Source organism: Pleurodeles waltl, chromosome 11, assembly GCF_031143425.1.
Source record: "Pleurodeles waltl isolate 20211129_DDA chromosome 11, aPleWal1.hap1.20221129, whole genome shotgun sequence".
Lineage (NCBI taxonomy): Eukaryota > Metazoa > Chordata > Amphibia > Caudata > Salamandridae > Pleurodeles > Pleurodeles waltl.
The window spans coordinates 682,322,459-682,337,550 of NC_090450.1; the positions used below are offsets into that span (position 1 = coordinate 682,322,459).

Here is a 15,092-nt window from a genome sequence, read left to right on the forward strand (position 1 = left end):
GAGGTGTCCATGAGAATCCAAGTATTTATGTTCAAATACCCCCATTCATCCCTGCTGTCCCTTTTCCTGGTTTTTCTGGGCTTGGGCTGCGTGAAGTGATAAGGAGCCCTTGCACCATGAGTGGTGGGAAGGATCATGTCCCTAACTGAAGCATTTTTGTTGTAGTTTTCAAATACATGGAGGCTTCTGTGCAGCCGGCTTCAACAGATCTCTCACCCTAAATAGGGGCACCCCGTCTAAGTTGTTGTCCACTTTAGTCAGTCTGATAGCACACAATCCACAGACCGCATTCACTGGAGGATCCAGAGGGGTTTCAGTTTGCTGTGCACACTAAGGCAAATATCTCCCTTTCCCTTAGCATTTGCTAACCCTACCAATTACAGCTGCTGTTTAGTTTTTTTCCTTTAAACAAAACCCTGAACTAAGGGCCAGATGTATCATTCTTCACAACAGCAATTACCTAATTGCGATTTTTAGCGAATCGCAATTAGGTAATCGTTATTGGAATGTATGACACTCCAGGAGTTTCATACTGCGATTCGTAAGGGCTCGCAAATGGCCCTACCTCATTAATATTCATGAGGTAGGTCGCAATTTGCAAGCCATTGCAAATGGCTAGAATCGCAGGAATGGTGGTCTGCTGGGCTCAGCAGACCACCAGGTCTGTGATTGCTTTTCAATAAAGGATTTTTTTTTTTTTTTTTTAAAGCTGCCTGCTTTCCTTAAAGGAAAACGGGATGCTTTAAAAAAAAAAAAAGTGTGTGCGTGTGTATGTATATATATATCTATATATATATTTAATTTTTTAAGAGCAGGCAGGACTGTCTGCTCTTAAAAAAACGTTTTTGCATGCATTCACAAAGGGTTACCACCAATTTAAAATTGGTGTTAACTGCAATTTGTTTTGCGACCGCATTCACGGTCACAAAACAATCATACATACCTCTGCGATTCGGTATTAAGAAAGGGACGCCCCTTCCCAATACCGAATCGGTATGTAGTCGCAAATCCAATTTGCGATACAGTACCAGGTAACCAAATTGGACTGGTGACATGCCATAATGCATTTTTGCGATCGCATCGCAAAAATGTTTGATACATCTGGCCCTAAAACTCGAGTCTGTTGATTGAGTAGCCTCCCATGAAACCAGCAGACCATCTCTCACAGTTGTCTCTAACCAAAATAGTAGGGCTCGACATAACTTTGTGGCTTTTCTCGACATAGCGTGGAGTGAAGGTCTTTCAAAGCTAGCATTGTGTTTGTCTGCGTGTTTCTATCTCGTATGTGTTTTCTCAATCTAACAATAAGGACATATTTTTAATTGGCCTCGCATTGAACGAGTGTGCGTTTCTCGACCTAGCAGTAATTAATGTGTTACTGGACCAAGCACAGAGGGCGCGTTTTCTCGACCTAGCAGGGCGAGTTTGTGTTTTTTCTCGACATAAGAGTGAGTATGCGTATTTCCCGACCCCGCATTGTGTCTTCTCGACCTAGCGCCGACTGTTTTTCAGTGTAGCAGCTTGCCTGTTTGTTTCTCGACCTATCATTGCGTGTGTTTTCATATACTTAACAAATGGATTGAAAGCCGGGTTTCGAGGGACTTGCACTGTTCGGTGACTCACTGTGAGTAACCCTTGGGCTGGCTTCCCAGGATGTTGCAATGCTGCACGGTATGAAACATTTAGGGTGTGGCCGCTCTTGGCACTCCAGTCAGCACACACAGCTTTTTTCTGTACGAGGCAGCTTTAGCCGTTAACTTGATGACTGGAGAGAGGGAAGTCGTGAGTTTGCCACGTCCTTAAATAATAATGAGAAAAAAAACACATCCCTGACTCGGGTTTTCTGGTGTTCGAAGGGCTAGTGTTGTGTAAACCCTAAAAGTTTGCTGTGTCGCGTTCACGGCCTGGTAGACCCTGGATTGCGCTACGGTCTGCACGCGCTGCAATTACAGAGTAGATTACAGAGTAGACGCGCGTGCGCATACGTACTATTCAGCAGTGGCCACGACCAGGCGCTCTTTCCTTTGTCTCCTCGTGCCTGAATGGTTCGACGCTGCATGGTAGAGGCCGGGTGGCACTCTACAGGCTTCACAGACCACTCGACATCGAGGCTTTCTGAGCTTTAAACCATTTCAGTATTGCGGCAGCAGTGACTTTTAAAGTACTCAGTCACTTTTTGCTATTTCTTTGCACAGTAAATGTTCAGTGTGTCCAACTTGATGATGCTGGGGTGAATTGGCCTTGACTTAGAAGGCCAAACCAGGTGTTGTCGGTAAGGACTTACCCTACTGCCCCACCGTAACAGGTATGTGGTGGTTGGTAATAGCCCCTCTCACAGTTGGAACTTCAGAATCAAAGAATAAGCTGTGATAGGAACACATTCATTCCGAAAGAATGCTGTCGTTAAATGATTGCAAGTAAATGTAATGTAGTTTCAGCTTTTGTTTTAACCAACCCGATACATTCCCCACTCATATATTTTCAACAATCACGGACTTATTTCGCCCCGTTTGCGTGTGCGTTTTTTTTTTTTTTTTTTATGACGTACAAATCCTGCTTACATAGAAGGTCAGATATTCCTTCTTGGTGTCGAGGACGCTGGTTCAATTGCCCGGAAGCTCTTCTTTGACATCCAGTCTTTGGGTAGGAAATGGAAACTGGTGTCGTCAGGTAATGCCGATCATACCTTCAACTTGACCACGGAAGAACGCAGGAGCGTTTGACCTTGTTGCTTGTCTTTGGTAGTAGTGGAACTGAGGCTATCGCTAAGGAGAGAGAGCAGCCTATCTTAAAAAGGGGGTTACCAAGCAAGAGTCAGGCTAAATAGACAAACGGTATCTCATAGACTCGCTTATTTAGGAGTTCAGTGAGTCTAAAAGATTGTTTGCCATGAATAATTTGACAATTAGTTGTTGACACTTCTCTTGTAGCCCTTCTGGTGCTAACTACATCGTAGATGACAATATTTTAGACAGTAATACAACAGTAATGTATTGCTGTGTTGTTAAACTGATAAAGATGAGTTCATAAACTAAAGACGGACTCTAACTCAACCAGTGTATTGAATTATACGTGGCATCTTATATTTTGGCAAAATTATAACAGTAATGCAAAATAAATATTCTCTATAAATTCTAATTATTTGTTCGTTTTGGGACATCGGTCGCCAGGACCATTGGAATTGTGCAATTCTATGGCTTTCTTTGTATAATTATGGCTTTACCTCGTTTACCAGATAATCCATCACCTGGTGCATAATGTGTAGGTTAAAAAAATATATATTCTAGTTCAACCGGATGAAGAGTTCAGGAAAAAGTGCCACATATGGTGATGTGCTGGTGCCTGCCATGTGTAAAAATTGACTCTAATTAAAACAATTTAGAGGATCGAGACGTAGAATCTAAACTGTCTGAGTCTTCATAAGACTAAGTCCAGTGGCAATAAATGAAACCTCCACAAGGTAACAATTCAAGTAAAAACCATAAAGGTTTGTTCAAAATTAAGGTCATTACAAACGGCAAAAAGTTGTTAGTTAATTTATGGCCAATCGGCAGTCCTAATCAGTCAAAATCAAATTATGCAAGAGAATTAACTTAAGGTCACTCTCTAAAGCCAATATCATCCATAATTAAACTATACTTCATCAAGAGGACTAGTATAAACGTTTTCTAACTTGCTCTTGGATGCAAATTCTAAATATAAATCAAATGACAGACTAGTGCAGTTTGCTCAATTAAAAAGAAAAAGCAAGTGTAAATCAAATAACACACATACGTAGACTCGACACAATTAAGAAAGTAGGAAATGTCAACCACATCTCTCAAACCATCCTCTTTTAGGGTTTTAGGCAGAAAAGCCACACGCTCAGTAGGGTCTGACATGATATAATAGAGCTGGATTAACAAAGACAACATTATGTTACCTAACCACTTTTCCAATACACGACAAACATCCATTAAGGTACATCTAATAAACTCCTACTTTGCTGAATGTTTAAGAGGTGTGTGTAGTGAATGAAGGAGGTTTCACCACATTTATGTAATACAGAATGCAGAGAAACATATGCATGTGGCGAATGCTGGTTCACATAAAATCAAAGCGCGCTTTCTTTTTAAATCCATGTCAGCGCAAGCTAGTTGCGGCCTGGTCATGCTAGGTTAAACAGATCTAAATTAAGCATCAATTTCTAATTATTAAAAACGCTTCTACATAAACTTATTGGTCAACTTTTACTTGTGGACTGCTGTATTGAGGTTTCAAAGTGGCAACATAAGTTAGTGAAGACTGAAAAAGAATGTTTAAAAACAACGCTGAAAAGCTTGCCTTTTATTGCTACTTGCATAATTCAACTGTTCCTGCTAATCACTAATGCTTAATGTACACAATTACATGCAGAACATTACTATTGACTACTATTTTGGCCATCTAACACTATACCCTGTCTTCAAGATAAGATATTTCAACTTTATTAATGTAAATTCCCAGCCTGTGTAAAATTATTGTAGTGTCCGCAGCGAGGTCAGTGTTGTGGCTGAAGGAAGATAAGTAAATCGTGTCATTGATTAGTTCAGCTTTTCCGCCATGTGCAGCAACATCATGGCCAACGGTTGTGCTCTGGTATCTGCACTTAACCTTAAGTCCCCCATCTAGAAAATACGAAATAAACGATGGGGTAGCATTGCAGCTGCCTATGTGGAGTACTGGTAGGGCTTCTTTATGATACAGTAACATCGTCATCTTCCGGGTGTGTTGACCCCAGTCCTATTTCTGCACTCTTTTTTTTTTTTTTTTTTTTTTTTTTTTTACACTTTAACAGGAATTGGAGGATGACATAAAGTCTGAGCTGACCGGAAAGTTTGAGCAGGTGATTGTGGGTTTGCTGATGTCAGTCACGCAATATGACGTCCAGGAACTGAAGGCTGCAATGAAGGTTGGTTGCTGTTTCCTGTTCTACTCCATAATCCTTCTTTCCATGTCTTTCCAGTAGCCCTTTGTCTGCATTGTGAAAGTTGCCCATCTGCAAAGGAAAAGGAATTCTCAGGTTAAGGACATTTGTGTTTTTGGTCTCGTGACATTCATGGATTAGAGATTAGGGACCCCGGGCTTGCCTGTGCCATTTTGCATATTGAATTTTGGTACCCCACATGCTAGCGGCTCTTTTGAACACTTCTAAATCAAGGAAATGCATGTTATCGTTATATTACTTTATTTTATTTTTAACATTTTCCTTTGCATGGAGGCTTTACACTGCAGTGCCCTTAAAGCAGTATTCCCAAATATAACTGTCAACCCATTAGACTGAATGGGGGTCCTCCATGAGCTGCAGAGACTTCAGGGGTTTGTGTTACACCCCAGATATACTATTGAGTAGTAACTGTCCTGCGGCAGTGCACTCTAATATGTCCTTTGAAAATGCATTTCATGTGCCACCTTGGAGTAAAGTTTAGGAATATTTCACAGGCACAGTAGTTTGGAGTGATACTCTGCGTACACTAATCTGTGAAGAATTGTTGTATACTGACTCATTTGTGAGTTGTCTTTCTCTGTTCTGAGCTTTATGCCCAAAAAGAGGTGTGCTGAAGCAATGTGTAGCATGAGAACAGAATTGCACTTGGATGGCATTGCCACTGTCGTCTTTTCCTCTGGTTTCAGAGGCTTTACTAATGAGGGTTCCATGCTGCCAACATTAATGGCATCCACGGAACACAAGACACTTTTGTATTGGATCTCTGGTGCGTTTTCATATGATTTTTGAAGCCCTGTGAAATCAATTTTACTTGTAGGTCCTGGGACGAAAAGTCAGTCTGGACCGCGAGGCTGCTATGAGCATTAAGAAAGGTCCTAGAAAGTAAGCCAGAGCATAGGCAAACTCTGGGTCAGCAGTAACAAGTTTTATTTTGGGTGGTCAGTCCCTTGGCTGAGGAAGGGCCAACAAAGATGTTCTTTATGTGTAGTGGTGCATGACCACATATGCATAGGGTACCATGGAAGCTACTGTGGTGCAACCGTCTAGGGAGAACATGCCTACAGTGCAGGAGGCAGAGGGTCTGGGAAGAATGTGCTACCAGTACGTGGTTGCTTTTGTTTTAGAGGCTAGTTTGCTAGTGTCTAAATAAGTATATTTTTCTATTTACCAGAGCTCCTGATATCTCCTTGTGTTGTGGGATGAATTTCTGGGGAATTAACTTGGGACTCCAGTGTATTTTTCCCTGTGCAAAAGACCTGTCTTGTTAGGAACCCTGGTTTGAGGGAGAGATTGGAAAATCATTACTGATGTCTTATATTGCCCTGTGAAAAGTTCCCATACAACTAAGAGTTCACATCAGAGCTCCTTGCAGATCTTTGTAATGCATCCTGGATGAATCTGCTACACTGGCATCTGTTGAAACTTGTGCTGTAGTGTCCCATGTGGAGGTGGCATACATATATGCAATATTAGCAAGACGACACAAGATGAGACTTGGTAATCACCAAGAGGTTTGGGGGCTGAGGTTTCCTGGAAAGGAGGAACCCTTGTAGAAGGTGTAACTTAGGTGAATCTCTCTTGCCAAGGTTTGGATGGATCGTTGCCTCTAAGTAAGTCTAGGGTGGTAAGCGCCCCCCATTTACCAACTACAATGAACACTGCCATTGTAAAGTGGATACCTAGGTAAGCTCATGGCCTGCAGAGATCTGTGTGAATCCTCCAGGTCTTTAACCCGAGTCCAGAAGGGATCAGCTCAGCTTTTTATAATTTGGCTTCCATAAGCTTCTAGAATTCCAATGTAACCTCTTAGTAACTCCATCGGAAATTACCATGTGCTCGATCTGCAGAAAACAGGAGTTGGTGCTTGCCCTCACACTGAAGGGCTTCTTAGAATAGATCCTGGTACAGCACAATATCTGAAATCACTAGGCTAGGAAAGGGAGACCCCATCCCCCCCTCATCCAGGGCTAGACCGCTCACCCTTTCTGAAGCACTATAATGTTGGGTAATCCAGGGACTGCCTCTGTGGTGCCTTGACGCTCTTCACCTTTCCCTTTCGTTACTGTGCAGGCACCATGCATTGGATGAACAGGATATATATACTCTGTTACAGTAGTTGTTGATAACAATTGCTTCTCATGTTTTTTTCCCCACGCCTTCCCCTTTAGGGTGCCGGGACAGACGAGGGATGCCTGACCGAGATTCTGGCTTCTCGTTCCCCTGAGGAAATCCATCGTATCAACGTGGCTTACAAACACAGTATGTACTGCAGCAGGGATGCATCTTACTCCCTAGTAATCAAAGGATTCTGGGGCCTTGTGATGCTGTTTTCTGCACTGCGCCAGCGCGCAAGGGTCTGTATGCTTGCCTTTTGGTGTCTTGAATGCACACATTAGCTTGCAATGGCAAAATATCTCTATAGCTTTTAGTAAACGCAGATCTCGGAAACACAGGCAATTACTACCCCGCGTTTCCGAGCTCTGCTGTCGGCACAAATGCTCCGAGATACTTCAAGTTAATGTATGTTCTCAAGATTCCAATAAAAGCTCTTAAACCTCCTTCTGCATTGACGCAGCACAGAAAACTGCATCATGATATGGCCTCTGATCTTTAGAAGTAACCGTGCGAGATCCATGCTAGATTTACCAAGATTTTAGAGTTTATCAAATGGAGGAAATTCACTTAGATACAACCTAAGCTACGAGAGTGCAGACAAACACGGGCCAGGGCCTAAATGTAGTGCTTAGAGGGATTGTTGATAGTAGTTCTCTCTTAACAAGATAGCTCAGTCGGTTGAATGCACTCTGCATTGTTACACATACCTCACACCTGCTGATCACTGGCTAATCTTGCACCACTCTCATTCCTTCCCTGGTGGGGCAGACGAGTACTGACCAGTCTCGTCACTGTCGCATGTTCAGCTCCAGCATATGATTTGTTGCTCAAAGATTGCAACGCACTAGGGAAGGTGTTTTTCTGCCTAAATGGCAGTCGTTATGTTAACTTCGCCATGCTGCCCTGCAGCCCTGAGGTGTTAAATCTCTTCCCCATCAGCTCACCACATGCAGTCCTGCACCCCGTGGACGTCAATTCACCAAAATGCCAGGGGTAGCGGAAGTGACATCCAATGCTAACACATACGCACAAATTCACGTACACACACTCACCCGCACGCACACAACGTACATTAAAAACATTTTTACTTACCTTTGTTGCCACGGGAGGACATATTCACATCTTTATTATACAAATAGTGAATACTGTTTTATTATTCACTATTAGTGTAATAAAAAAATGCCAGAAAACAAAGAGCGGAGCCCCAGCTCAGCTGGCACTGAATTTGCCACCTCTGGAGCCAGGGGTCGCAAAGGCAGTGCCATGGGTTGCAAAGGACACGACGGCTGTGACCCCTAAATGACCTCCATGCTGCACCCATCACACTGTCTGTTTCGTTTGTGTAATCTCAAACTCCATACCAGACGGGCCTTTTGCTCCACTGGGCATTTCCCCAGTGGGCTGGAGCCCGGACATTTCCCCAGTGGGATGGAGCCCAGGGCAGCCGGTTTTGAAAGCCCAGGGCCCCTCCTGGAGTCCCTGTCACTTTTTCCAGCTCCTCCAGAGTTAATTGAGGCAGGCACAGGGAGGCTTCAGGAGAAAGATAGGGAGGAAGTGGAAAGGTAGCGACCACAGAGGGAGAGAACAGAAGGACATATAGAATGGATGGAAAGGGAGCAAGAGCACAAGGCGATGAAGGAGATGAAGGAAGCAGGGCTGGTTTGAGCATTTTCGCTCAAGTTTGTATTTTTTGGTTCGCAAGTCTGGCCCTGCTCAAGCTGTTTGATGTCAGAAATTACTAGCAGGGCGGAACTAGCTATTGTATTGTATTGTATTGTAATAGTATTTATATAGCGCTTATTACCCCTATGAGGCGCTGAAGCGCTTTTCAGCGAGTAGCACGCTACTCCGGAACCCAACAAGAATTAGTGGTACTCTGGCTTTTTCCCCGTAAGCCGCAGGCTAGGGGGCTGCATTGAGATCAGGATAGAGGGCCATGGCCCAACCATGCACCCAAGACCACATTTAACTCGTGGCCTCCTGCACCGCGAGGCTGGTTTGCACATTGTTTTGCTTGGGCTGGTTTTAGTTTATTGGTGAATAGTTCAGCCGCTACATATTTATCATTCTGTTTTTCTGCTCGTAGTTTAGTGTTTCACATTATAAATGCATGATCTACATGGCAGAGGAGAAAAACTGGACTGGCTAAGCTGCTTCCATCAAAATGAGGCAGCTCGAGATCTCTGGATCTCGCTTACTCCAGTGTGGCACTATAGCCTGCCCTGGGTCCGCTGCTGTGTTTATTACTGAGCTCAGTTCAAGAGATCGCATATGGACACCAATGCATTCATTTGTATTTCCATTTTCTTTGTAGAATACGGCAAGAGTCTGGAGGATGATATTTGCTCCGACACCTCCCACATGTTCCAAAGGGTTCTGGTGTCCTTGTCAGCAGTAAGTTCATCTACGTCTCCTATGGCTGTTACTTTGTAGATACATGCAGGTAATGGTGGGGGCGGGGGTGCAGTGAGGTGGTCTGCTTTCTTGCTTTAAAAAAAACTGCTGCTACAGAAAGTATAACTTTATTTGAAATAGTTTCATATACAGGGAGTGCAGAATTATTAGGCAAGTTGTATTTTTGAGGATTAATTTTATTATTGAACAACAACCATGTTCTCAATGAACCCAAAAAACTCATTAATATCAAAGCTGAATATTTTTGGAAGTAGTTTTTAGTTTGTTTTTAGTTTTAGCTATGTTAGGGGGATATCTGTGTGTGCAGGTGACTATTACTGTGCATAATTATTAGGCAACTTAACAAAAAAAAATATATACCCAATTCAATTATTTATTATTACCAGTGAAACCAATATAACATCTCAACATTCACAAATATACATTTCTGACATTCAAAAACAAAACAAAAACAAATCAGTGACCAATATAGCCACCTTTCTTTGCAAGGACACTCAAAAGCCTGCCATCCATGGATTCTGTCAGTGTTTTGATCTGTTCACCATCAACATTGCGTGCAGCAGCAACCACAGCCTCCCAGACACTGTTCAGAGAGGTGTACTGTTTTCCCTCCTTGTAAATCTCACATTTGATGATGGACCACAGGTTCTCAATGGGGTTCAGATCAGGTGAACAAGGAGGCCATGTCATTAGATTTCCTTCTTTTATACCCTTTCTTGCCAGCCACGCTGTGGAGTACTTGGACGCGTGTGATGGAGCATTGTCCTGCATTAAAACCATGTTTTTCTTGAAGGATGCAGACTTCTTCCTGTACCACTGCTTGAAGAAGGTGTCTTCCAGGAACTGGCAGTAGGACTGGGAGTTGAGCTTGACTCCATCCTCAACCCGAAAAGGCCCCACAAGCTCATCTTTGATGATACCAGCCCAAACCAGTACTCCACCTTGCTGGCGTCTGAGTCGGACTGGAGCTCTCTGCCCTTTACCAATCCAGCCACGGGCCCATCCATCTGGCCCATCAAGACTCACTCTCATTTCATCAGTCCATAAAACCTTAGAAAAATCAGTCTTGAGATATTTCTTGGCCCAGTCTTGACGTTTCAGCTTGTGTGTCTTGTTCAGTGGTGGTCGTCTTTCAGCCTTTCTTACCTTGGCCATGTCTCTGAGTATTGCACACCTTGTGCTTTTGGGCACTCCAGTGATGTTGCAGCTCTGAAATATGGCCAAACTGGTGGCAAGTGGCATCGTGGCAGCTGCACGCTTGACTTTTCTCAGTTCATGGGCAGTTATTTTGCGCCTTGGTTTTTCCACACGCTTCTTGCGACCCTGTTGACTATTTTGAATGAAACGCTTGATTGTTCGATGATCACGCTTCAGAAGCTTTGCAATTTTAAGAGTGCTGCATCCCTCTGCAAGATATCTCACTATTTTTGACTTTTCTGAGCCTGTCAAGTCCTTCTTTTGACCCATTTTGCCAAAGGAAAGGAAGTTGCCTAATAATTATGCACACCTGATATAGGGTGTTGATGTCATTAGACCACACCCCTTCTCATTACAGAGATGCACATCACCTAATATGCTTAATTGGTAGTAGGCTTTCGAGCCTATACTGCTTGGAGTAAGACAACATGCATAAAGAGGATGATGTGGTCAAAATACTCATTTGCCTAATAATTCTGCACTCCCTGTATTTGTTTTTGGCAGCTGACAGAATTTGCAGGGTTTTTTTTCCAAAACTTTTTTGCTTTCCGCTTTCCATAGTGCTAACGCCGGCCCGTTCACGTCAGTGTGTGTGGTACCCAAGGGGGTGCTCAGATTCCTTGTCTCCCTGGGCAGACCCGTTTGTGTGGGATGTGCCCTGTGCTAATATGGCACTGTAATATTAAAACTGGAAGGGAAAAACACCACTGTGGATCCCAGTCTAGGACCACTTTTTTTATTCATCTTGTTCTGCAGGAGTATTGTAGAGGTGCTGCAGTGTGTGAGGGCTCTGGAGACCCTACTTATGGTATCCAGAGAGTCTAGGAGGAGAGGGCACCTCACTTCTACACAGCACTTATTGGTGCCCATGAATTTAAAGGGCGAGGAGGACGGTATAGTCAGATTTTGTCAGCTAACGGTTTGAACATGCAGTCCCTCCACGCAAGAATTGCCACATGAGGAAACATTTATCATAATGATATCATATAATTTACATTTTCCGTCTAGCATAGTTGAGTTACTCTTCCAATGTTTTTATTTTTTCTTGTCTGTCAAACATGCTGGTTTTTCTATCTACTTCTAACTGCTCAGTGAAGTCCAACGTACCCGAGTAGATGATGACTTTCACTGAACCAGGAACTTGTAATATATACTTACGTGCTATTTAGGAAAACTTTGAGGCAATTGTAAAACTCCACTAGAAATACATTTTGGCCTGCAGAGATGGTGTGCCAACTGTCCTTCCATAACCACAGGATCCTGATCCCACTTTGCCTATATTGTGTAATCCTCTCCTGGAGACCTAATTTTGACGTGCCCCAGTTCTGTTGGCTGTCAAACTGGAGATACTTGGCAAAAGATAAATGATGGGCTGAATCATTAAATCGACAAAGAGCCCCGAGTAGTTGGACTTCGGCCTATGCTATTAACAACGTTGCCACCTGCAATATGTATGCCACTGCTAGCCATGGCACACATTATGTCTAGAAATGGCGTCCTAAACCCCGGTATCCATATTCTCGCCAATGCAGTGGTGCTGATACAAACCATTTAGATCCCTGACTGGTCCCAAGATGGCAAGAACAATGACACTTTAAGGGCAGGACACCACTTGACTTGATAAGCTAGCTCGGTTGATCAGTGCAGGCACTCAATAACTTAGAGTGCCAGGTTGAATTCCTCAAGCAGGACCGAGCCAGCTTTCCAGACGTGAATTCAGTATTTGCATATGGGATGTGAGGATAGAGTTGCGTGGTGAAGGACACTTCACATTACATTTTATGGTTGTATTTTCTCTTTCATCGTGAACGTTGAGTGTGAAGAAGTGTGTTGTGTTGAGGTTTTTTTAAACTGGAAAAAATGTAAGTAGCATACCAGTTAAAGAATAGTAAGATAGTTAAATAATAGTAAGATATTTAAAGTGCATGTAGATTTGGGTGCGGTTTTAGTTCTGTACATGGTTTATAGTTTTATGCTAAAGAAGATGGGAGCTGCCTAATGGGCATTTGTTAGACTGCAAGTGGCTCTAAACTATTCCCCAACTGTGGATTGTTCCTGCAACCCAAGTACAATGTGGTGTTACCCCTTCCCATGGGTTCCTGTTTGGCACACTGGTTGTGGTTATGCCGTGTCCACTCAGTCCTCACACAGGGATCTGGGGTGGAGCCACCCACACACTGCTGATCATATCTGTTTTCCCCACAGGGCGGAAGAGACACCAGCTCCAACGTGGACGACTCGCTGGCCAAGAAGGATGCCCAGGTCTGTATCTCTGAATGGATCCTCTGCCCTGGACATTTCAGCTTCTGTCTTGTGCGCCCCGCCCTCCTTGTACTAGTTCACGTGACAGTCCTGTTTCCGTTGTACAGTCTGTGTCATCAGTTTCCCCTCCCTTTGTGTTCATGCTCTTCAGCAGCAGCTTGTTTGAGCTCATGGCGAGGTTTTGGCTTCCTGCCCGTTGAGTGTGCGCATATCACGCCCTCCCTTGCTGCACCTTTATCTTGGCTGGAAACTATGCTAGAGTTCAGGCAGCACATTGTTCCAAAGAAGACCTCTTTGGTTCAGGCTGTGGCGGGAGGGGGCGGAGGGAAGGGCTTCCCTCCAAGGTTTAAAAAAAAAAAATCGCTCCATATCTTTGTAGTCTTAAGTTATACTTCATATAGGACTTGAAAACGGAGCAGAGTGAGCTGATGCAAAACAGAGATGATTCATCTGAGAGAACTTGAGGGCTGGGGCCTGAGCCGAATAAGGCTGAAATGCATCAGAGGTGGCTTTTGTGTCTCTGCAGACGGGGTATGTCCTAGCTGTTCCTGCAGGATTGCTTCATTGGGGTGGAGTGTCAAGACGGGTTTGCATCTGTCTGTCCATCTGTAATGGCACATTTAAGCTAAAAAGAAATGGAATGGACTCTGCAGTGACTCATATTTGAATAGGTGTGCCATCATGACTCGGATCACTTCCCATGTGTGTGCACATCCCTAATCCATTCCGTGAGGTTGGTAGCTGGTTGCCTAATTTGGAAGAGTTACCTAGTGGGCCACCTTCAATGGGCTTCTTAAAATTACTTAATATGGTATCAGCTGTCTCTCACTTTCTGTCTGCCTGTGCCAAAAATCCAGGTTTAATTTTTGATCTTTTACATAAATTCACTACCTACATTTCCCCTGTCACCCACACTTGCCCCTCTAAGTTTTTTAGTGTTCACATATTTATCCCTTTCTCACTTTTCATTCTCTGCCCTTTCCTGCCTTAGTTACTCTCTCTGCCCTTTCCTTTCCTGCCTTAGTTTACTCTCTTCTTCTTAATAGTGTTCCTGCTTACGCTCTGACTCCCCTACCGTCTTTTTAATTGTGCAGCCCATCTCCCCTTCAAACACCCTTACTGCTCTCATCACCCCTTCAGCTGTGTCACTGTGATGGCTGACGTTTCCTTATTACTCCAAAACCCTGTTTTGTTTTCAGTGCACCGTATTCCGCCATGGAACCTTCGTCCTGTTTCTCAACTACACAACCTTGCTATATCACTGAATTACTTACTACCTTTCATAGGGCTGCTATTGTTTGGGGGCATGTTATTTGTGATTGTGTGTCTCCCCCTATCCTTGCCATGTGAGGTACATCAGATTAGTATCACAGGAATTTTCTTCTTTGAGTCATATGTTTTGTCCTTGGCCATAGTCCACGGCTTCAGATTGGGGAAAAATAGTAAATCCCCTAGGCCTCCTCTCCATTCTTAATTATTCTGCTACAATCACAGATATCATAGGGCCACCATGTGCCTAACGGCAGAAACAAAGCGTCCCTCACATCTAGCATCACTTTATGGATTTCGTTTTAAACAGTTTTTGTCTGTCCCTTCATGTCACCTAGGCCTTTCCCGAGCACTGGAAACTAAATGTATTGACTAGGGATTAACATTGACGTCCAAATGAACTAAGAATCATGAACTGGAAGTCTCCACAAGTCTGGAAATTGAACAAAACTGGGGCCATTTTTCGTTCTAGTTTGTCACGTGGGCTGCATTAAGGACTGAAGTTTAGTCTGGATCTCCCTCAACGGCTACAGGGATGCACTGGAATGAGGACACCTAACCTTTTCTTGTAATGGGCTGCTGTTTCTGCCCGCCTTGCTCGATGTATTTCCCTCTGACATTCTTCACTTCCGCCTGCTACACCTCTTGTTTCAGGGGGTCATGGCAGCCCAGCAGACAACATATAACTCCTTAAAACCTGGGGTTCTGAGCTGACATGCTGTTCACGGACAATGGCTGAAGCCCCTTTCCCTAGTAGTAGAAAAAGGGCTGTATTGAGGGGTTAAGATGGAAAGCAATCCCTGAGATACAGCCAGTGTTCAACTTGTAAAATGAATAAATAAGTGCACAGTCCCAAATGTTTTTCTAG

General features: G+C 43.6%; 1 protein-coding gene across 2 annotated transcripts in view; it reads left to right on the top strand.

Annotated features, from left to right (window-relative positions):
* The window catches only part of ANXA4 (annexin A4), a 100,247-nt gene that overhangs the window by 25,777 nt on the left and 59,378 nt on the right, over window positions 1-15,092 (top strand). For both annotated transcript variants that reach the window (XM_069214202.1, XM_069214201.1), the window contains exons 5-8: window positions 4,817-4,930; window positions 7,135-7,225; window positions 9,396-9,475; window positions 12,899-12,955. In XM_069214202.1, the coding sequence (XP_069070303.1) occupies window positions 4,817-4,930; window positions 7,135-7,225; window positions 9,396-9,475; window positions 12,899-12,955 (342 nt within the window). The remainder of the gene's footprint in view (window positions 1-4,816; window positions 4,931-7,134; window positions 7,226-9,395; window positions 9,476-12,898; window positions 12,956-15,092) is intronic.